General features: G+C 38.8%; 1 protein-coding gene and 1 pseudogene across 8 annotated transcripts in view; both read left to right on the forward strand.

The window, feature by feature from the left end:
* RARS2 (arginyl-tRNA synthetase 2, mitochondrial) overlaps positions 1-24,082 on the forward strand; it is an 80,074-nt gene that overhangs the window by 48,423 nt on the left and 7,569 nt on the right. For all 7 annotated transcript variants that reach the window (XM_082405978.1, XM_082405983.1, XM_082405980.1 and 4 more), the window contains 6 exons: positions 2,457-2,512; positions 4,866-4,949; positions 7,703-7,779; positions 16,423-16,581; positions 17,612-17,718; positions 21,307-21,402. In XM_082405978.1, coding sequence (XP_082262104.1) covers positions 2,457-2,512; positions 4,866-4,949; positions 7,703-7,779; positions 16,423-16,581; positions 17,612-17,718; positions 21,307-21,402 — 579 coding nt within the window. The remainder of the gene's footprint in view (positions 1-2,456; positions 2,513-4,865; positions 4,950-7,702; positions 7,780-16,422; positions 16,582-17,611; positions 17,719-21,306; positions 21,403-24,082) is intronic.
* Positions 17,777-21,278, forward strand: LOC309635178 (Y-box-binding protein 1 pseudogene; annotated as a pseudogene). Its single transcript has 2 exons — positions 17,777-17,899; positions 18,122-21,278. The product of its transcript is annotated as a Y-box-binding protein 1 pseudogene (transcript).

Consider the following 24,082-nt stretch of genomic DNA (forward strand, 5'->3'; position numbering starts at 1 on the left):
AGGATGTGTACTCCCTAACCTAGTTTCCCAGTTCTCTCCATATGGGCATTCACCAATACCAGTTTCCTGGTTACCCACCTAGAGATATTCTGTGCATTTGTAAACAGATCACACACATTATTTGCTGTTCTTCTCCTTGCTTTTTTCATTAAACAATGTAGCTTACATTCCTTTAATATCAGTACATCCAGGGCTGGCTTATTTTTATTATTTCATAGTATTCTGTTGTCTGGAGATTTTTTTTTTTTAATCAGCTTTATTGAGGTATAATTACATACAGTACAATACAGTTCACCATATTTCAACATGTAATTTGATGAGTTTTGTCAAAAGATGTCCAGGTCTCATCACCACCACTACGATTGGGAGATATAACAGTTTCTCTGTCTTTTTTTTTTTTTTTAACCTTCATCTGTATTACTCTCTTTTATTCTGCTTACTTTGGATTTGGTTTGAGCCTCCCTTTCTAGTTTCTTACAGGAGAGCTTTAGGTCATTGATTTGAAACCTTTCTTCTTTTCTGATATAAACATTTCATGGTATAGATTGTTCTGCTTTAGCTACATATCACAAATTTGCTAGTAAGGCAGTCCTAAGGGTCACCCTGTTGGCTGACGTTCCTCATAGGGATCACAGTCCTTCACTGTCCTGTTGTTTAGTTTCGTAAAACCAGTGTTGTATATATCTTTCTTGTTTCCTGGTTGTTTTAACCCTATTGAAGAACATTTGCTTTCTTTCTAAATAATGATTAAATGAATATCCTCATAGTTTCATGACTTCACAATTGTACACAGGTATCTGTAGGATCAAGTTTTTAAATTGTAATACCCTTAAAAGGGTAAATATTGATAACAATGCTTTGGAGACAGACCAAAATTAAGCTCTGTTTTTACCACTTTTTTTTTTTAATATAAATTTATTTATTTATTTTATTTCTGGTGCATTGGGTCTTCTTCGCTGCACACGGGCTTTCTCTAGTTGCGGCCAGTGGGAGCTACTCTTCGTTGCAGTGCGCAGGCTTCTCATTGCGGTGGCTTCTCTTGTTGCGGAGCACGGGCTATAGGCGCCTCGGCTTCAGTAGTTGTGGCGCGCGGCCTCTAGAGCTCAGGCTCAGTAGTTGCGGCGCACGGGCTTAGTTGCTTCGTGGCATGTGGGGTCTTCCTGGACCAGGGCTCGAACCCGTGTCCCCTGAATTGGCAGGCGGTTTCTTAACCACTGTGGGAAGTCCCTTTACCAATTTTAACCAGCTGTGTTCTAGTTAATATATCTTTTTTTAATATTGAAAAACTTATGAAATTTTCAAACATACACAAAATAGAGGAAAGGTATGTTAAGTCCCATAGGCTCATCACCCAGGTTCAAGAGTCCTCAAGATATTGCCAAATTTGCTTCATTATCTTTTTTCCTTTTTGTATCTCAAGTCCCTCATCACAAATAAAAGATGAGAGTACCTTACATCACAGCTCTTCTGAGCATTAAGTGAATTAATGCATGTAAAGTGTGTCACACTGTGCCTGTCAGATAGTGAGTGTGCTCTAGAAGCATTTGCTATTGTTAAATTATTGATTACAACGTCTCAACCACCAAGAGTAATAAATGTGTTGCTTGAGAATTTGGAGTGGTAAATCCTATTTCTGGTTATCCTGGGAAGCTTTATATATAAAAATTTCTATATTTTTGTTTTAATTTCTGATACAATAAATATTGATAGATATTACTCATATAAGCAAAATTTCTTTGGGGTCCCCAATAATTTTTAAGAAGTTAAAGAATTGAGAAGTAGTGCACTAAACTTAATTTCTAATAATGTACATTGTTTGTATCAAAACATATGTCTGAATTTCCTCATCTTTTTATCAGTCCTCAAATGTATCTGCTTCCTAAGTGTGCCACTTCTGTGTATGTTATGTGACTACCTCAGGAGTCACAGGATCGGGCTTCCCTGGTGGTGCAGTGGTTGAGAATCCGCCTGCCAATGCAGGGGACATGGGTTCGAGCCCTGGTCTGGGAAGATCCCACATGCCGCATAGCAGCTGGGCCCGTGAGCCACAACTGCTGAGCCTGCGTGTCTGGAGCCTGTGCTCCGCAACAAGAGAGGCCGCGATAGTGAGAGGCCCACGCACCGCGATGAAGGGTGGCCCCCGCTTGCCACAACTAGAGAAAGCCCTCGCACAGAAACGAAGACCCAACACAGCCAAAAATAAATAAATAAATTTAAAAAAGAAAAGATGACTACTATCTTTAAAAAAAAGAGTCACAGGATCAATTTCACTAAGGATGGTTCTTTCTGAGATCTAATTTATCTTTGCTCTAAATGTCTAATCTTTAACTATCTTTGCCCTAAATTACCAAAGGCTGTAGTCCACAATTGTATTAAACTATGGAGCTATAACCTAGTTCATTTTAGAACTCTTGTTCTTAGAACAGAAAAAATAAACTTTTGCAATTATCTTGCAGTTCACCTAATGTTGCCAAAAAATTTCATGTTGGACATTTGCGTTCTACCATCATAGGTAAGTGTCATTAGTTTCACAGAAAATACTGAGCATGCCTTTCGTGGCTGTATTTGGTAATACAGTCTAATGGTTTAAGGCTTAAGTAACAAAAGGACAAAAAACAAAGAAGTTGAAATTTATATGCGCTTAATGCTAATTAAATATGACCAAAAAAATGGAAAAAATTGGTTTAGAAATGGCAAAAAGAATTTGTTTCAAAACCAAAAGATTAACTCAGAAACCAGGTTTAACTGGTATGTATGTTTTGATTTTAACTTGTTAAAAATACGTATGCATATGAAGAAGGACTGAAAGATGCCAAAATGAAAATAGTTATATGGGATTGATAGTCATCCTCCCAATTTTTTTGTTCATATTTGTTTTATAAAAGAAACTCAGTCTCAGTCATGTGAGTACTAACTGGAGTTTTCAAGACTGAAAATTGAAACAAGACTATCCTAATAAAGAGAGATTACTATAGTGTTGTACTTCATGGCTGTAATGCTTCAGTGTATAATAGGCTTATGGTTTCCATTTACTTAAAGCATGACATTGTGTAGCAGCCCAATCTTAAAACTGCAGTTAGAATTGTATAATATTAGAATTGGAAGGGATTTTGGAGTTTATCTCATGTAATCTGTCTTCCAGTATAGAAATCTGTCTTTTGCATGCTTACAAGAAAGTCATTTATTCCATACTGGAATACTTAAAAGACTTGGAGAAATCAGTATTTGTGGCATAGATTGTTACCGCACTAGTCAGCTCTCATTGTTACAAAGTTCTCAAGCAGCATTTTAAGAGAGGAAATGACAGGACTTGATGAAAAAGAATATAAGAAATACAATGTATAAGAAAAGCTGTTGTCTTACATGAGTAAGTCAAAAGCATAGGGTTGAACATGATAGTTGTTTGACAGTTGTTAAGGGAAATATTTGAACCAGCAAGAGATAATTATTGAAACTTACCATGTTAAGTGTTTTCATGTGTTATCTCAACTAGTTTCACAATAGCCCTGTTTATTAAGTACTGTGATTATAGATGAGGAAACTCAGATACCAAAAGTAACTTTCCCGAAATCACACAGCTAGTAAGTATTGCAGCCAGGATTTGAAATTAGGCAGTCTAATTCCAAAAGCCTAGGTTCAGACATTTAATTGGACTTATAAGATACTAAGGTGCTAAGAAAAAATAGGAATATAGTCTGAGTACCAGCTGCAAAAGGTGAGTCCTGTTGCTGAGACCATATACCTTGGGAAAGTCTAGAAGTAGGGAAACTGGAGAAGCAACTGCAGTACTTTGTCAGCTATGCATATTGGCGAGGGGTTATTTGCAGAAAACTAGATCCACTCTAGTAAAAGCAGGAAGGAATTTACTATGGGATATTGAATAGTTTGCAAAGTTGTTGGGAGTGCTGAAGAAGCTTTGGATTAAGCTGACATAGATGACTCACAAAAGTATAGCACAGAGCTTGATCATCAAGGGAGCTTCTGCCTTTTCTGCGATCACTGCCACTGCCACAGTCAGGAAACTGCCACTACTCCTGCCATGCCTTCTAGAATTCAGACTAGCAAAAGAGGCCACCTATACCCTATCTTTCACTTCCCTTGGAGGTCAGATGACAGGACACCAGGACCTCTAGTAGTGATGCCACTAAAAACCAAAGCCTCCACTACTGTGCTTGTCAGAAAAAATAAAGGTAGCTCCCTTTCCACCTCATTTCTACCTTCTAGATCACGTACAAAGTGTATCAAATTGCCCAAACCTAAATGGCTTCTGGAACCCTAACTGCCAGAGATTCTGAGGAGTGTTATTTTTAGCTTTCCAGCCTCTGCAGTATGTGAGGGCACACTAGAAGGAGAGTGGAATAGAGGTCAAATGTCAAACCAGCATCAGCAGTACAGGAAGGTGGAGGCCTTGGACTGCTATGTGCTGTTAGTTAGGGAGCAGCATGAGAGGATGGACTTCATGATTGAAAGAAGGTGGAATGGGCTACCTAGAAAAAGAAAAATCAGTATGGCTAGGTTCTTTAGGACATAGCCAAATTACATATTTCTTGTTAACTACTGAGATTCTGTTATTTTCTGTCCTTGGAATTGACTTGGAATCGCAATTACTTGAACATGTGTTCCTAACCCCCATTAATGTTGTTGAAAATTGTGAGATTCTTTAGAATAACTACCTCCTCCAAAATAATTCCTTACTCCCTTTCCATAACGTAGATGAAAACACAATAATGAATGTTTTAGTAAAAAGAAATTGTTAGTAAATTTTGCCTAAAGAATTTTCAGTGTTATGCTTTGATATTAGAGAAGCACATGGTTCTTATACCAAAATGGATAATGAGAAACTGTGTATTTTATTGATTTACTAGGAAACTTTATAGCAAATCTCAAAGAAGCTTTAGGACATCAAGTAACAAGAATAAATTATCTTGGAGATTGGGGCATGCAATTTGGTAAGTAAATTTGAGGTTTTATTTTTCATATCATTAAGTTTAATTTCTTTTAATATCTCATTACTTAATCACCTGGACAGAATACGGGCAGAATTCCATTGGATGAAGTAGTGCCTCCTACCTGTTTTTTTCCCCTAATGGCTCTTTTGCATAAATCTTCTATATTACTTATTAGAGTAATTCTCACCATACAAGTAAGTTTTCGGGGAGGAAGCTTCATACAATCAGAACGAGACCTGATAAATACAGACTTTTTTGGTTTTATTAAAGAAAAGTAGCTTACATTCGTTAGTTAAATGTAGAAGTAAGTATTAGGGAAAAAGTAAGCCTAGGTATACACCCTTCTCAACCACAGCCCTGCCATTTTTAAAACTAGTGAAGTCCAGCCTCCCTGGTCCATCCTACATGAAATGTCATACCCTGGGCCAGTGGCATAAAGGAAGAACAAACTGGGATACTTTGGCTTCCCCTTAAATTGTACAAGTGGCGGAGGGGGGCGGTGAGGGTGAGGGTCAAAAAGAAAAGAGAGAAAGAGAAGAGTGAGACCCAAACAGTTTAGTGACACAGATTATCTCTAATGTCATGAGTTTACTCAGAACCATTCCTAGCTCATATACTGCAGTAATCAAGGTGTGGAAGGACAAGATAAATGAAGTTGCTATGGTAGTGAAGGACTGGTAGCATGTGAAATGCGAACTTTTTATTAAAATCTCTGGCAACTACCAGGTGCATTTTAAGATTCAGCCCTAGTGTCACCTCTGAAAAGTGTTCTCTGACAGCCAGACACACCCTTGCCCACTTTCTCACATCACCAAGTTCCTAGTACCCAGCTCTACTCAAATAGGCTTCTCTCTTACTGTATTCTTTTGTGTGCTTCTCTCCTCTGCTAGGGGAAATGTTCCATGAAAGCATGGGCTGTGTCTTACTTATTTTTGTATCCATAGTGCTTGGCACTTAAGAGGCACTCAGAATGATGAATGAATCTGTCTTGGGAAGTATTTCACAATACTACTCCAAAAGAAAGGCTGTGTAACATTTTAAAGCTTCTGTAAAGTGCCAGTTCTGAAGTTCTCTGATACTGTTATGTTCCATATCTAGTGAAATGAAATCAGTTTCCGAAAGACAGATTTATCATGACCTTCTCTTATGAATATTATCCTTTCAGTTAATCAGAATCCTTTTTAGACCCTGAAAAGGGTACAACTTGAACCTAACAGTGCCCTTACTATTCACTGTGGAGGAACAGAAAACATGCCCTGCATTTTATAAACCCACCTGCAGTTCACAGTGGGTACTGAGAGGTTTGGACTCTAGGCTGAACAGTCAGATTTAATAGATGGCATCCACTTTATATCAGTTTGGCCGATTCAGGCATTTCACAGCCATTAGCAAATATGTGATTATGATATTCATTACATTTTAGCTTCAGGATTTTATTGTAGTTTTTTTCTAAAGGACTACTATGGTTAATGATCTGTCGACATTTCCATTATAACCATCATTGTTGAAGAGTTTTAATTTTGGCTGTTCACCTATCCCCTATTAAAAGTTGGCAGACAGTTCCTAAGTACAGAATTAGTTTTTGAAAATGTATTAGGTTGAATATTAAATGGAATTGGCCTTTACTTGTCCTATTTCTGTTTTTTAGAACACTCTTTCCACACCCTACTCCCAAGACCCTGAATCATAATCCCATTTGCTTTTGCTTGAAAGTGAATAGTGCTGATATATGTTTTAGTCATCCTTCTAGTTCCTGTCTAAGCCCCAAAGATTGTCTACTCCGTGTTTAGTAACATCCCACTTTCTGCTGAGCCTACATAGAAGAATGTACATCAGCAAGGCCCAGTGGCAATTGCTCCTTTAGATCTGAAGCTAGGTAACTGATATAGTTGTAGAAACAGATTAGCTTTTAAAGTAATTGCACTACCTGTAATTACTCTTGGCCCAGGCTGCATCTATCCTTTCGATCCAAAATTGTGGTCATCTTTTAGCAAAATATCTTAAGAGTATAAATATTCACAGTCCATACTAAGGATTTTCATTGTAGTTTACAAACCTCAATTATTTTTTTAAAAAAGGTTGAAATTAATACCTTCCCGGAACTTATCATCAAAGACTAAAAGAAAAAAAAAATTGGCAAATAAAAGACAAATCAAAGCAGATCGGCCAGATCAAAGCATTATGTCACTTGGTCACCTTGAATGGGAGAAGTAATCAGGGCTGTTTCAAGTTTTATCTTCAGTTATTTAAGAACTAATATTGTAACACTAAGCTAATCCTACCTTGTTTTATTTTCACACCTACAAGTTTAAAAAGTTAGTTTTGAAAACACTTTCCATCAGTTTCTTTTCACAAATTTTGAGTGTCTAGTGCCTGGCATCACGATGTCCTTCCACAGAGTAGCTGCTCAATAAATGCTTGTTTTATTAATGTCTTGTAGGGAGGTTTTGGGCACCGTTAGCATAAAGATAAATTAGTCCCAGGCTCTGCCTTGGATGAGCTCATAGTCTTTTGGTTTCTGTGGAATTAATTTCAGTGAGCTCTTCAATATATTGAATTTATGATTCAATATATTGAATTTGACTTGTGTCAGTTTATGGGGTAGCAGAACGTGATAGTGTGTGTTTTGCAATATTTTCAGGGTGCATAATTATGAGAGGTTAATCTTTTTATAGAACTATACCTGTTCCCTGCCATGACTGTTCTCTACTGTTCGATTGTATAATTTTTTCATTTATGGATTACTATGCTAGGTCTTTTGGGAACTGGCTTCCAGCTGTTTGGCTATGAAGAAAAACTCCAGTCCAATCCTTTACAGCATCTCTTTGAAGTAAGTTGGCAAGAAACAATGTTCGAAAATGCTTCAGCTTTTTTTTTCAGAGTACAGTGCAGCTTCGTAACATATTTTTAATCCCAGAGGTTTTAAAAAAACAAAACAAAACAAAACTGTTCCTTAAAACAAGGACCCAAAACAATTGAAAATGTTGCTTATACTTTACTAGGGAGTTCCTTTCATTTTCGAATCCAGGTGTTTCTTTTACTAGTATTTTAGTTGATTTGGGACAGTATTTCTCCAGGTATAGAAACTTCTTAGCATAAACACACAGAATAACATATTCAGCATAGAACTCTTTCAGTTTTTATTAGTTACGTACTGCAGTTTTCTTCATGTTAATAAGTATAATTCATTTAGCCTTGAGAAAACATGAGTGTATACTTTTTTGCTCTTGTTCTGATGTGGGGGAAAGCACATGTGTTTCTCTGAATTTGTGTGCACTTTTTTCATTTTTCTTTAAGCTCCTTTTCCTGCCTTTTGCCCAATGTGAACTTCTTTCTGTTCTACCTCATTTAGTCCGTTGGATACTCTGCTTTTCTGTCCTCAGTCCTTCCTGGAGTTCATTAATAAAGCCCTTCCTGTCCAATTAATCTCAAGGGATGTGTTTCCTTTTCATTGTCCCAGTTGTTATCTCTGCTGTTTCTGGGCCTGACAAGAAGGAACACAGATACTATGTCAGCCACGCTGGTGACATACCAGGGATCAGACTAAGGATGTGTATGAGGAAGAGCACTTGCCAATCAATGTTTTACTTCTCTAGCCAGAGCCACAGAGAGCACTTCATCATTTTCCTTTTTGTTGAATTATTTTTCTCCTGCAGCTGGCTTTGTATCAATAGCTAAATTAACAAAACACGTTCTGATTCTTAAAGACCTTTAAAGGTTTGTGATTTCCTCCTAAGTCTTTGCCTTCACTCTCACTGTAAATGCCTACATTTTGATTTATACTATTAACCAAAAGATTTTTTTATCTCTCTTTCCCATTAAGAGTTTTATTGATAGTCAAGAGTTTAAAAATTAATAATTCTTTATGGTTGTCTATAAAGCCTGCCACCTTAGTGCCTGGAATTTTTACTGTATTATTTTTTAAAACTTTGATTAATCGTGAGTATTTTTTACCACGAGGTTAGTGAACCTTTCGTCAGATCCAGGCCCCAGAGACAACCCACGGTGCAGGAAATACAAATACCCACTTGGAGACCTTCTGCCGTTGAGAGAACATTTTTAAGAATTTAGAGTACAGTTTGACATATGAGAGTTACCACTCTCATCTTTCACCCACCCAACCTCAAAAGTTTTTAATTTAATCCTGTAAATTGTAAATCTTTCTTGCCCATAATGTTTTAAATATTTTAGTAAAATTTGTTCTTAAACTCCATAGAAACCTAAACATATGTTTCTTTCTATGCAGTTTAATACAGTGTCCTGCCTCTTGAGACTCATAAGAAGTGGGAGATCAGACATCTCTGTTAGAGGTTGTTAATTGATGGACACACAAAAGGAAGGAACAAGGGCAGGGGGTACTTTTATGAATAACTGAAAACTCAAGGCACAGTGTTGTTGCTTTCATTCAGTGTTCTTTTGCCTAGTAGCTTCATAGGGGAGCAGTATTTATAGACAAAAGAGAGCAAGTCAGATACACCCACCTTGCTGTTTGTAATAGAAGATAGAAATCCATTTAGAGTACTTATCTGCTCTCTTCCTCCTTCCTTTGCAGGATGGAGAAAATGCAGAGCCTAAAGTGGCAGCCTCTAGGTTATTTTATCTTTGTGCTAATTTTTGGAGACCCAGGTGCATTTTAAAATTACAGCTGTCACTGTAGATTACTTTCAACAACAACGTTTAGTATAAATGAGGAATTTTTTCCCTTTTTTTATTTTTGGAACGTTAAGCAAATGTTAATAAATGATTTTACCCTGTTCCTAAACAGAAAACCTGAACCTTGGTCGAACCCATTCTTTTCCTTCTCGAGTTATACTTGGAGCTCTTTGAGAGGAAGGACCTGTCTTCCTGATCTTTTATCTGCAGCCTCACACACTGTGCCTTGCAGTAAATGCTTGAATGAATTTGCCTCTTCCATTTAAGTTGTGGCATAAAGAAACCTATTGTATAGCTCCAAGGAAGGGCTAACTATCGTAGGACACCCTATTTATCATTGGTCAAAAATCTAACTTATTTTATTATGCAGTTTACTGATGAAGAACCCAAGGGCCAGACCCAAGGTTCCAACACAGGCAGTTTGGCTCCGGAGTGTTCTGTGCACTGCACTGCACCGCCCCCGCTGGCATTATGGAATGCCTTTCTGAGCCATTCATTTCCACTGCTTGTAATTACTTACAAAGCATTTTCCTTTCTTTCGTCCTTGAGTTGCTGTACCAAGGGCACAATTAGTAGTTTAGTTTTGGCAGTTTCAACCTTCTGGCGTATTTGTTTTGAATTTGGCTTCGGCCATCCAAGAGCAGATTTTGTGGCCTACATCCCTCTAAATTGCACCATGATCAGTATCCCCCCAGTTCTGGTTTCTTGGCCAGATTAGAAATGATATTATATGATAGTTTTAACATTTCTTTTCTGTGATGAAAATATTTACAACTACAGTCGTTTCTCTACTGCATTTCCACGTTTGTGCTTTGCTTTATTACTGGTGTTTCTCTGTACCTGTAGTCATTCTTTTCCCAGGACATCTGGCCATGCTGTGCATAGACCTAGGACTTTTGTTAGCCAACATTTGAAACCTTTCCTTTAGTTGTTCTAATTTGTTGTCACAAAACGGGAAGTGGTTTTTAATAGTTCCTCCCCCCTGAATCGGCCGATGAGTTAAATAATATATTTGCTGTTAAAATTCACACTGTTGATTCAAAGAAAACATTTGTAGTAAGTTTTGGAATACTTATCAAAAAGACTTTCCATTTGTATCTAAAAGTAATTTCTTATGATAAGTTAGTGTTAAATCTAAATCATGGGCATATGGGAGTCATCATTTACTCATATCTGTTTTAATAATTTTTAAAAGTAATTTCTCAGGGTTCCTCCTAGATTTAAACTACTTGAATGGACCTTGATAACACTGTGCCTTTAAGAACGTATAACCCAGCTGCTTTTTCTGCTTTTGGTTTTTTGTTTTGGGGTTTTTTGCCCTAGAAGGTTTTAGAACTTGACTTATTGGTGTTGCGTATTAATTTGGATTTTGTGAACTATAGAATTCCTCTGAAATATGAGCAGCCTGCCATAAGAGGTAAATATCATGCCAATAAAATATGCATTAGTCCTGTACCGTAGCACTGGCATTTTTAAAGTTTCAAAATGATGCCTATAGTATTTCATTATTTTTACCCTGCCCCTTTCTGAAAGGATTTGAGGTAATCACAGTGATGGGCGTTTAATAAAAAAGACATAGAAAGTCAGAGATGATGTATTACTAGGTAATATTAGATAACAGACTTCACCGTGAGTTTCCCTATATCAGTAGCAAAAAAAAAAAAAAGAAGTAATAAAAAGAAAATAGGACAGGACCAAAGCACCAACCTGATGAGTGATAATGTTTACTTGCTCCCGTTTTTTAAAATGTGGAGGAAGTGTTCATTCGTCAAGAGACCGTGTGTTTTCTGGCTTTCGAATCTCAAAACAACTTCTCAAACTTAAAGTAATTCAAGACTAAATTGATTCTAGACATATATAGGATTATTTATGCAGTTAAAAATTCTTATTTTTTAAAGAATTGAATTCAAAAGTTATTTGTTGGTTTAGGTCACTTTACTTTTTTCAGGAAAAATGACTGTTACGGTTGGTGTGGATTTTACTCATTATAACACTTACCTACAAGAAATAGCTTTTAAATTCTAAACCTAGATTGGAACACAGCCATCCCTTTTGAGAGCGGTGGGACTCAGCCTAAGTCAATGTTAGGGATTTCCCACCTCCCAGGTCACACAGAGGCTCTTATGTGCATCCCAGGGTGGCCATGGAGGCCTTTTCTTGGCTTCAGTCCACATTGGTCTTGACTCACAGGCCAGTACCCAAGCCTACATGATGCCATAGAGGCACACAGCTCTGCTTATTTGACAGACTTCACCTGGAGGTCTTGCTGTGGCCCAGTTCCACAGGCCCAGAGACCAGCCTCCCTGTGTAGGGACACTGTGAACCGTTGCCCTCTGAGGGCCTGCTGCCACCTGAGGGGCTGCTCAGCTTCTCCTGCTCCCGGGAGTGTTTCCCTCAGCTCCTCCTCAGTCTAGGCAGCTCTCCTTTCCTCTCTGCCTGCAGCTTCTCCGCTTCACCATTGCTCTTGGCCATCTTCCGCAAAGCCACGTGCCTTTCTGCCTCACCCCTACTCCCCTGGGACAGCACTACAGTGTCCCATTGCCCTCTGAGCATTCTTAGAGCAAGGATGGAAATACCGAGCAAGGCCAGAATACATGTTAAGAGCTCAGTCATTATCTCACCCTATTGAAATGTATGAAAAACACTTCTTTCAGCATGAGGAAAGTATTTATTAGGCACGGGTGCATGGTGATCTACAAGTTAGTAATTATCACCCTTGGATAAAGGTGTAAGATACCATGGATGTTATTGTGTATGTACAGAGGATAAAAATAGGAGATTCCAAACATTAAAAGAAGATGAAGGGATGGTAAAATGCTGTTTATATGCTGATAATGATGTACTAATGAGAAATTTGGTAATTAATAATTACTTCAAATGAGTTATTTTTTTACCTAGGAAGTTTTGACTTTATTAGCTGTTTGATGTATTGATGTATTAAATTATAATTACATTAATTTGAATTTCTTTAATATTTCATTTAACATCAGGAATCAGTCTCAACCAGAGAAATTTCTGATCAATACATGAAACATGAAACTAAAAATGAGCTTGTTTGAATTATAATCATGAATTTGATACATGTTATTTTCTTAAAAATGAGATCAAAATTAAATGCATTCTAAGATAGAGGGCAAATAAATATTCAGATAAAAGGGTCTTTAGTGTCCAAGTTACGCTAACCATCCTTAGCAGTTACTCTCAGTTTTAAAGACAGAAATAACCAGGGATGGGGTTAGAGCCCTGCACCAAGGAATTCAGCTGTGCCTATGTGGCTAATGGTATTCTAGAATCAAATTTAATAAGAATAAGAGGGAGTGAGAGCATTTTCTACTACTTTAATTTTTCACACTTATTTCTTTACATTTGGGCAGATCATCCCGAGAGCTGATTATAATTAATCAATTAAATTAGAAATAAAATGTCATATGTTTTTTGGCAATCCCAACATCTAGAAATAGTGAAAAGGAAGGATTAATATTCATTTCAGTTAAGTCTCAGACATTTAGCTTACTCTCTAACAGAAATACAGCTGGCTTTTGCATTCTAGTAACTAAAAAGAAAAATTGTGTTTCCATCCTCAAAAACACTTTTCTTCAGCCACACTCTCTTATTTATCATATCCAAATTTAAAATTTCCTTTTTATTCCCTTTGAGTCTGGATCTAACCCCAAAAGGGAGCTGTCTTCAGAATGCATACTTTCTAAGGGAAGAGTGTTCATGGTAACTGTAGATTAAAAACTGTCTATAGTGTCAGAAATGCAGAGTATAAAATTTACTTTGTGAAGGAAAACGCATTTCTTTTCTAAAACGTTGATGAATGTTAACAATTAGTTTTATATAGTGCATTTACAAGCAGATTCTTAAGTGCTAATTAAGGCTCTTCTATTGTTTGATAGTATCAGTTGATTTTCAGTAATGTTTGGTTTATCACTACAAATTGCTGAAATGCCAGGGTTCTTCAAGAATTAGGAAGGGCTTTTTGTTATGTTTTAATTATTTCTATTTTAAATTTTAAGAAAGGGAAAAGATTCTGGTGATTTTTTTTTTCTAAAAATATTCTTATCAATATTTTGAATGCTTATTAGATTTCTGAATGTTTGGCTATTTGAGTTTAGGGTCCTAAATTTTTTTAAAAAACTAATACCTTTCCTCTTCTGAAAATAAGGATATTTTTTGTATATTTGCTTAGAAATCGAATACACACATGTACACACACATGTGTATGTGAGAGAGAGAGAGATGGAGAGAGACGGGAAGAGAGAGATGGGGGAAGGGGGGAGAGATTAACTTTGAATCACAAGCCATTTATAGACACATATATATCTTTACTCCTGTAGGCTGGACTGTTACACAGTTGTCAATGGATAGGTCATTCAAAGGTCAGGAAGTCTGCCGATTATTATCTTACAGTGACTCTGTTTTCCTATGCCTTACCAAAAATCTTCTTTGTTTTCTAACTGACTTATTCATAGGACCATGTAGAAATTAATTTTTTATGATATGTGTGTCAGGTCTCCCAAGATCACCCCCAGGTTAGGGATTCACTAGGACTCACAGGACTCAACATATAGTTGTACTCACAGCTATGATTTATTACAGCAAAAGGATGCAAAACAAAACCAGCAAAGGGAAAAGGCACATGGGGGGAAGTCCAGAGGAAACCAGGCCCAAGCTTCCAAGAGTCCTTTCCTAGTGGAGTCACCCAGGATGCATTTAATTCCTCATACAACAAATTGTGACAGCGTGTGTGAAATGTTGTCTGCCAGGGAAGCTGACTGGTAGGTTCGATTGGAGGTTGATATGTAAGCACCCCCTGTGTAGCATGTAGTAAAATTCCAAACTCCCAGAAGGAAAGCAGGTGTTTGGCATAAACCATATTGTTTGCATAAACAGTTTAGGCACCGTGAGCCACTCTTATCAGTTAGGTTGGTGGGAACATTCTCAAAATTCAAGTTCCCAGAGGCCAGCCAAGGGCTAACCTTGCAAACAACACATTTTAAGGATAACAGTTTCCAGGCCTGCTACATTAACTCTTTTCTGCACAATATGCTTTAAAGAGGGGGAAAAAAAAGATTAGGTAGTTTTAACCTTTATTTAGGAGTACTGATTTATTTACTTCTGCCATTCCAATAATTAACATGAGCCATCTATGAAAGGTGAGACATTTTTAGCTTGAGATAGTTGTTTAATGCCCTGTCCCTTTTGTTGGTAGTATCTAGTGGGTATAAGCCACATTATGGTTGTCCTAAAGTATTCTCCAGCAATAAAATCACTTTTTCTACCCAAATGCTGCTGCCATGATACTTTGATATTACTGTAAGAGTTTAGAGGCCTCATATTTTTTGGTAGTTTATTTGCCAATTTTTATTACTTTCATGCTACTTTAATAGCTTTCTGGAAAAAAATATGAGGATAGTAAATTTATTGTTCGTGCTTCACCCTGGAAGTGAGTTACAACTTGTAAGTAAAATCTTTATAGTCCGTAATGCATAACTTCAGTATTACTTGAGGTGTAGTGTTGATATTTTTATGTCATTTATTAACCTTGCATTTTAGAGACTGGAAAATGATTCTGTGAACACAGAATCCTAGAAGTGGAAGAGCCCTTAACAAGCCATCCAACTGCACTCCTCTCATTGGGTTGGGGCAGGACTCAGCCAGACAGGACGGATGGTGCAAAAGCACTCCAGGAGTGCATGCTCCACACGGTTCTCAGGAGCCCAAGTCGGAGTATAACTAAGCTCACTATCCCAAAGGTCTTCCTAAATCGCCTGTTTTTTTCTGGTCTTTGCAGATTTAGAGAACAGTTTAAAATTTTTTTCATTAAAACAACGGCTGAATCACCCTGTGGCCTTTTCTTTTCCAGATTGAACCATTCTGCTAGCTTCAATCTTTTCTCAGAGAAGTTGCAGCAATAATTTCACTTTTTTTTTTTTTTTAGAAGTAATGCTAGCTTAGTCTAAACCAGGCATTCTTTTTTTTGGCTGCGGTGTGCGGCATGTCGGATCTTAGTTCCCAGACCAGGGATCGAACCTGCACTCCCTACCGTGGAAGTGCAGAGTCTTAACCACTGGACCACCAGGGAAGTCCCTATTTTTTTTGAATTTATTTATTTACTTATTTTTGGCTGTGTTGGGTCGTCGTTGCTGTGCACAGGCTTTCTCTAGTTGCAGCGAGTGGGGGCTACTCTTCGTTGGGTGCACAGACTTATCATCACGGTGGCTTCTCTTGCTGCGGAGCACGGGCTCTAGGCACGCAGGCTCAGTAGTTGTGGCTTGTGGGCTCTAGAGGACAGGCTTAGTAGTTGTGGCGCACAGGCTTAGTTGCTCCATGGCATATGGGGTCTTCCCAGACCAGGGCTCGAACCCGTGTCCCCTGCATTGGCAGGCGGATTCTTAACCGCTGCGGCACCAGGGAAGTCCCTAACCAGGCATTCTTAACCCAAGGGTCTGTGAACTTGGATGAGAAGAAAAAATTACATATTTTCAGTAACCTCAGTCAGAAATTTAGCACTTCCTCTGTTACTATATCACGAGTATTTTTTAAAATTTGAATAATTGTATTTCAATGTAATTATTTCCTTTATAATCCTATGTATTTTACTTTATGCATTTTGAGAAGGGGTTATTAGGGCTCACTAAGGTAAGGGTCCATGGCAAAAAAAAAAAGAAAAGAAAAAAAGGTTACACTCTGTGACGAGTGCACTTGTATAACCTTTAAATGAGAATTCTCCAGATTGTTTTGTTTGCTTCTTTTCCTTTTTGGAGATAACAGTGACTAGTAATGTACTTCATTTAACGTACTGTTGTGCCTTTAGGTTTATGTACAAGTTAATAAAGAAGCAGCAGACGATAAAAATGTAGCAAAATCAGCACATGAGTTCTTCCAGCGATTGGAACTGGGCGACACGCAAGCACTTGCACTCTGGCAGAAATTTCGGGACTTGAGCATAGAAGAGTACATTCGGATTTACAAGGTGCCCGCCCACTCTCCAGCTCTCCTGTCATGTGGTGCAGCTCTTGACGGGTACTCCTGGGTAGGAAGGTTGCTTCTGAAGCTTATATTTTAAGAACAGATTTGTCATTTGTCACTGAGTTGATAATTGGGACTCAGATATTGTTCTTTGGGCTGAAAGTTAGAGCTACAAAAGAAAGCCTGTGAACTTCACAGGCTGAATGTGAAGTGACATCTTGATACTTCATTTCAGTTTGGCTTTTCTCTTCTCTCTTCTATCATTCCTTCACTTTTTCTTAATCATTTTTTCTTCTTTTGCTTCCTTAGGCATAATATGTGACGGCTATAAATTTGTCTAAAAACGGGGGTGGGAGAAATACAACAGTGAATAAAAGAGATATAAGTTCTTTTCTCATGGACTTTACACTCCAGCATGGACACAGCAGATTAAACAAATTCAAGGCAGTGCAAATTCAACAACATATACAGTCTGTTAGGTGGTGATGATGTATGGAGAAAAGTGAAGCAGGGGAGGGGGTGGGATCAGGTGTGCTGTCTGAAGAGAGTTTCAGCAAAGATCCCACATGGCTGGAGTAAGGAAGCAAGATGAAGAAAAGTAAGAGAGGAGGTTGAAGAGGTTGTAGAGTGGGGCGGGATGTAGGACATTTTCCAGGGCTGTCCAGTGTAGCTTCCTGCTGCAGTGGAAACGTTCTGGATCTCTGCTGTCCAATATGGTAGCCTCTAGCCACATGTGGCCATTGAGCACTTGAAGTGTGAGTAGCGTAACTGAGAAAGTAAATCTTCAATTTTCCTTAATTTGAATTTGAATAGCCATTTGTGTCTGGCAACTCCCATGTTGGACAGCACAGTACCACTGTGAGGGCTTGACCGTGCGGGGGAGCTGTTAGGAAGGTTTGAGTCACGGAGTGACTTGATTTCATTCTTATTTTCCCCATCTGTCTGACAGACTGTAGAACATCGTATTTTGTCTTAGGGTAAGATAATAGGACACATGCGTAACTTTTTTTTCTTTTGTTTCCAAATCCTTTTAGCGTCTAGGAGTACACTTTGATGACTATTCAGGAGAATCATTTTATCGTGAAAAATCTCAAGAAGTCTTAAAGTTGCTGGACAGTAAAGGACTCCTACAGAAAACAATGTATGATCAGGTTACTATTCTTTAGAAAGTTATTCATTCTGCTTTGAAGTTGGTATTGATGTTTTCTCTCAGTAGGGACAGCAGAAGGTCGTGTGCAGCCTTCCTGGCATTTTTTACAGTGCTTTTTGCTCTTCAGAGTACTTTCCCACATGCTGTCTCTTGTTGCCATCGCAAAATCCTGGTAAGCTTGGGAGAAAGAATATTATCTTGACGTTACATATGAGGAAACAAGCACAGAAAGTATAAGTGACCTGCCTAAGGTCACACAAGCTGATAATGGTATAACTGGAAGAGGGAAATATACCTCTTTGTACTCAACCCTGCCTTTTTAAAAAGATTCCATCCTGTTCCAAAAGGATTTAAAGCAGTTTATAAAAACAGGTGTACTGAGTTCGATGGGTAGCGGGAGCGGAGAGCGGCCCCCAGAGAGCCCCGAGCAGCCTCACCGCCGCCGCCGCCGGCCTGGTTGCCATCACAGCCGGGGAGGAGCCGCAGCCGTGAGCAGCGCGGTCGAGACCCGGCCGCCGCCCTCAGCGCTGCCGACACCGAGCCCGGCACGACGCGCAGCAGCGCAGGGGACGGTGGCCCGGGCAGCCTCACGTCGGCGGCGCCTGCCGGCGCGGACAAGAAACTCATCGCAGCGAAGGTTCTGGGAACATAAAATGGTTCAGTGTAAGAAACGGATATGGCTTCAGCAACAGGAACGACACCAAGGAAGATGTATGTGTACACCGGACTGCCGTAAAGAAGAAGCACCCGGGAAGTGCCTTCGCGGTGTAGGGGACGGAGAGACTGCGGAGCTCCATGTCGCTGAAGGAGAAGAGGGTGCGGAGCAGCAGACGTTGCAGGCCCTGGGGGTCCAGCGCAAGGCGGTACACGTGCACCAGCCCGTAACCATCACAGCCACTGTCCGCGTTGCAGGGGTCCTCCAAGCCACCTCCAGCAGAATTACCGGAACAGCGAGAGTAGGGAAAAGACGGAGGGATCCGAGAGTGCCCCCGAAGGCCAGGCCCGACAGCGCCGGCCCTACCGCAGGCGCAGGCGCCCACCTTACTGCGTGCTGAGAGCCTATGGGCGTGCCGAGAGCCTATGGGCGTCGACCACAGCGGTCCACCGTCCTGTGTAGGGAGAGGTGATGGAGGGTGCTGACATCCAGGGTGCAGGAGAACAAGGTAGACCAGTGAGACAGAACGTGTATCGGGGTTATAGACCACCATTCCGCAGGGGCCCTCCTCGCCAAAGACAGCGCAGAGAGGACGGCAGTGAAGAAGATAAGGAAAATCAAGGAGATGAGACCCAAGGTCAGGTCGGCAGCCACCTCAACGTCGTTACCACCGCAACTTCAATTACAGGCGCAGACGCCCAGAAAACCCTAAACCACAAAATGGTAAAGAGACAAAAGCAGCCGATCCACCAGCTGAGAATTCGTCCGCTCCTGAGACTGAGCAGGGCGGGGGTGAGTAAATGCCGGCTTACCATCTCTACCATCATCCGGTTTCGTCATCCAACAAGAAGAAATGAATATGAAATTCCAGCAATAAGAAATGAACAGAAGATTGGAGCTAAAGACTAAAGTGCTTGCTTTTTGCCTGTTGACTGGATAACCAGAACTATCTGTGTTATCTATGCAGCATGGGGGTTTTATTATTTTTACCTAAAGACGTCTCTTTTGGTAATGACAAACGTGTTTTTAAAAAAAAAAAAAAAAAAAAAAAACCTGGATTTTCTCAATACACCTTTAAAGGTTTTTAAATTGTTTCATATCTGGTCGAGTTGAGATTTTTAAGAACCTCATTTTTAATTTATAATAAAAGTTTACAGCTTGATTTTTTCAAAAAGTCAACAAACTGCAAGCACCTGTTAATAAAGGTCTTAAATAAGTTTTTAAAAAAAGGTATACTACAACCCTAAGCTTTTGAAAGAGTAAAACGAGGAAATCAAGAAGCAGGGCAGAAAAAATAATAGGACGTCAGGGATGATATTAGTACATCGTGTAACACACACTGGGATTCTGCTTCTTTGCTTAAGGTAGATTTCTAATTTAGCTTTGAGCTTCCTGTCAGCCAAACAGAAATGGCACCATTCATAGGAGCCCAGCCATGTGTAACACAGAAGCAAACCAGTTACTTAGAAATGCCATTTTTCCAGATGGCCAGCAAACACATGAAAAGATTCTCAACATCACTAATTATTAGAGAAATGCAAATCAAAAGTACAACGACGTATCACCTGACACCCATCAGAATGACCATCATCAAAAAATCTACAAACAATAAATGCTGGGACGGGGTGTGGAGAAAGGGGAACCCTCATAAACTGTTGGTGGGAATGTAAATTGATACAGCCACTATGGAAAACAGTATGGAGGTTCCTTAAAAAACTAAAAATAGAACTACCATATGATCCAGCAATCCCACTACTGGGCATATACCCTGAGAAAACTATAATTCAAAAAAACACATGCACCCCAATGTTCATAGCAGCACTATTTACAATAGCCAGGACATGGAAGCAACCTAAATGTCCATCAACAGAGGAATGGATAAAGAAGACATGGTACATATATACAATGGAATATTACTCAGCCATAAAAAGGAATGAAATGGGGTCATTTGTAGAGATGTGGACAGACCTAGAGAGTGTCATACAGAGTGAAGTAAGTCAGAAAGAGAAAAGCAAATATCGTATAATGTATATATGTGGAATCTAGAAAAATGGTATAGATGATCTTATTTGCAAAGTATAAATAGAGACACAGACGTAGAGAACAAATGTACGGATACCAAGGCGGGAAGGGGTGGGGAGGGAGGAATTGGGGGACTGAGATTGACACATATACATTATTGATGCTATGTATAAAGTAGACAACCGATGGGAACGTACTGTATATATAGCACAGGGAACGCCTACCTAAATGGGAGGGAAGTCCAAAAGGGAGGGGATATCTGCATGTGTATGGCTGATTCATTTTGTTGTGCAGTGGAGGCTAACACAACATTGTAAAGCAACCATAGTCCAATAAAAATTAATTTTTTAAAATGTGCCATTTTTCATAGTAACAAAGAGCTCGTCATCCTTATAAGAAAGACATGGAGAATGTGGCTCACGACATCCTCAGTAATGTCCTTAAGGAAAATTTTTAGATCGCCATATACAGATTCTAATTTTTCATCGGGCAGGAAAGACAGTAACAAAATTCTATGGTTTTATTACTCAAGGGTACTTTCTTGCATGTTAAAAATTAGCCCAATATTGAGTAACTTGGATTAGAAGAAGAACATGATGTTTCATGGTTAAACTGAAGTTGATATCTCATTTTTCAACTAGTTATGTTAAAGACTTTAAGTACTTCATCCAGAGTACAGAATTTAAAAAGATAAGTAAATATTAATTACAAAATACCTACTCTTAATAGATTCATTCAAGGTCAGATTCCTTCTTATTTTTCTTCATTGTTGGTTACACCAGTTATTGCTGCTTAGGTAATAAAAATAGCTTCTGGTTTGCCAAAGATAATGTTATAGATACTATACTATTAATGGTTTTAATTCATTATGTTGTTTCAGAGTTACCTTTTTGCATTTCTAGAAAAGGCACAGCTGTAGTGGATCTGTCAGGGAATGGTGACCCCTCTTCAATTTGTACTGTAATGCGAAGTGATGGGACGTCTCTCTATGCAACCAGGTGTGTGTCTTGTGTGACCCTCATCATTAGAATGCATGACTTCACATTCTTTGTTCTAGGATTAATGCTAAGACAATCATTTTATTCTCAAAACTGTTACCAAATCCTGATTTCTAAAATCTTTTGTTCTCATCGCTCAAAATATTTTTATTGGATTTCTATTTATGGCCATTTATAGTTTCTGGAAAGGTTTAATATCATCGGAAAAGTAACTGAAAAACTGATTACAGTTAGTTAAACATCATAGGATTTCCACAGGTGAATACATTGTTCTACAAACTATAAAATTGAAGTACCTCATAGCCAACTATAAATATTTTATAATTGCATATTGACAGAAAATGTATACTAAAAGGTGCTCATGTTGGGCTCAGTGGTATCCTCACTCTGTAAAGATCATCTTATGTGCATATAAGTACCAGTCCTCATTCAGACTGTGGTAAAATAGACCGAGGGAGAAGTAGGCCATGCCGCTTATATTTTTTCATCTGTCTCCATGACCAACCCCTGTGGAAAGGAGCAGTCTCTGTTAATCAGTAAGAACTGGGTTTATCAAGCACACTTACTTCTGGGACAAAGCTAATAGGAAGGAGAAGACAGGACCATAAAAAAGCCACACAGGCAAACATGGCCATACTCAAGCACTGCTAGCAAAAGGTTCTAGTGTCTCCCGGGCTAGAATTTTATGTTGGATCACAAACCACTTTTGTAGCATAGTTAATGATATTTTGTTGTTGTTGTTAACTACCATCATTTTTTCCCAAACAACTTTAAACAACCATCTGCCTCTCTTACTGTCCCTTAGAAAAATCATTCTTATTTTCTGTTACTTTTTGGCATTTCTCTTTATCAATTCCATACAATTGGAGTTAGGAAATGAGAAGACCCTGTATATTTAAGAGGTACATTTCTTTTTCTAGATACAAAAAAATATACAGTAGAAAATTTTTTTTGTGCCAGCTAATTATTGCTGGACAGATTAAATAAACCTTTGAGTAGTGGTTATAAGAAATGTGTTTACTCATGTAAGCAACAGGGAATTAAACTCATTATCTTGTAATAAACTATAGTGGAATATAATCTGCAAAAATACTGAATCACTGAAACTAACACAATATTATAAGTCAACTATACTCAAATAAAAAAAAGAAATGTGTCTGCTCAGAATAGAGGCTCCATGTCATAAAGACTCTATAACTATCCTTATTAACTATCCTTATCTGGTATCTTTTTGGGGGCTATCATTAGGTCCAGATTTTTCTGTTTATTTACCTTAATACCTATACTTTCCCTTTTTTCTTTGGGAGAATCATCTTTTTGCCACTTGTTGAAATGTTTGATTTTTCACCTTGCTCTAACTGTAGTTGTTTCTGTCCTTTCAATGGGTTCCTTATAGAATACAGCTTTGTGTGTGGTTGTAAATTAAGGGAGTTGTTATAACAGACAAAGAAAAATGCAGGAGGATACTGACAAGAGCACAGGGTGAGGCTGGAGACCTGAATTTTTGTTCTGAGACCATGACCATCACTTAACCTCTCTGGGCCATGGTTCCCTACTTTGTGAAAAGAGAGACCTGAACTAAATGACCTGGCATTTCTTCCGGCTTTTTATTTTTTAATTTATTTATTTTATTTATATTTATTTTTGGCTGTGTTGGGTCTTCATTGCTGCGCGTGGGCTCTCTCTAGTTGCGGCGAGCGGGCACTACTCTTCGTTGCGGTGTGTGGGCTTCTCATTGCGGTGGCTTCTCCTGTTGTGGAGCACGGGCTCGAGGCACGCAGGCTTCAGTAGTTGTGGCTCACAGGCTCTAGAGCACAGGCTCGGTAGTTGTGGCTCGCGGGCTCTAGAGTGCAGGCTTCAGTAGTTGTGACACACGGGCTCAGTAGTTGTGGCTCACAGGCTCTAGAGTCAGGCTCAGTAGTTGTGGCGCATGGGCTTAGTTGCTCTGAGGCATGTAGGATCTTCCCGGGCCAGGGCTCGAAGCCGTATCCCCTGCATTGGCAGGCGGATTCTTAACCACTGTACCACCAGGGAAGCCCTCTCCGGCTTTCAAATTCAGGTTCTACAAACTCAACCTAGGACTTTTTCTTATATTCATCTCTTTTTCTTTGGATCAAAAAGTTTTTCTTTGTTTTGTGCTTGGCTCAAATCAAAAAATATAATGGGGGTGTATATTTGTGACTTTGTTTTTGGGATAATCTGTATCAGTGTTTTACAGCCTTTTTTTAAATTATAACCCTTCTCAGGAGCCTTTTTAGCCATATTTTTTATACTTGCCCATCCTCATGAAATTTTAACACCACAGATGTGTCTGTATGTATTGTATGCATATATGTGCTTTATACATAAATAGAGTAAGATTTTTTTGTCCCTCACGAGACAGTTTTTGCCTCCATTCAGAACACATGCTCTGGGGACTTCCCTGGTGGTCCAGGGGTTAAGACTCCACGCTTACAATGCAGGGGGCGTTTGCTCTGTTATATCAGGATCCTGAAGTAGGTACCAATGACATTTTGATGATCCCCAACATTTCAAAAGATCTAGGAACTTTAAAAATCCTCAAAATCCTCCCAGTGTCATGCATTGTTAAGCAAAAATAGCTTTAATTTTTTTTTCTTGCAGTTTTATTGAGATATAATTGGCATACAGCACTGTGTAAGGTGTATAATGATTTGACTTA

The sequence above is a fragment of the Balaenoptera borealis genome (genome assembly GCF_965194805.1).
Source record: "Balaenoptera borealis genome assembly, chromosome: 9".
Lineage (NCBI taxonomy): Eukaryota > Metazoa > Chordata > Mammalia > Artiodactyla > Balaenopteridae > Balaenoptera > Balaenoptera borealis.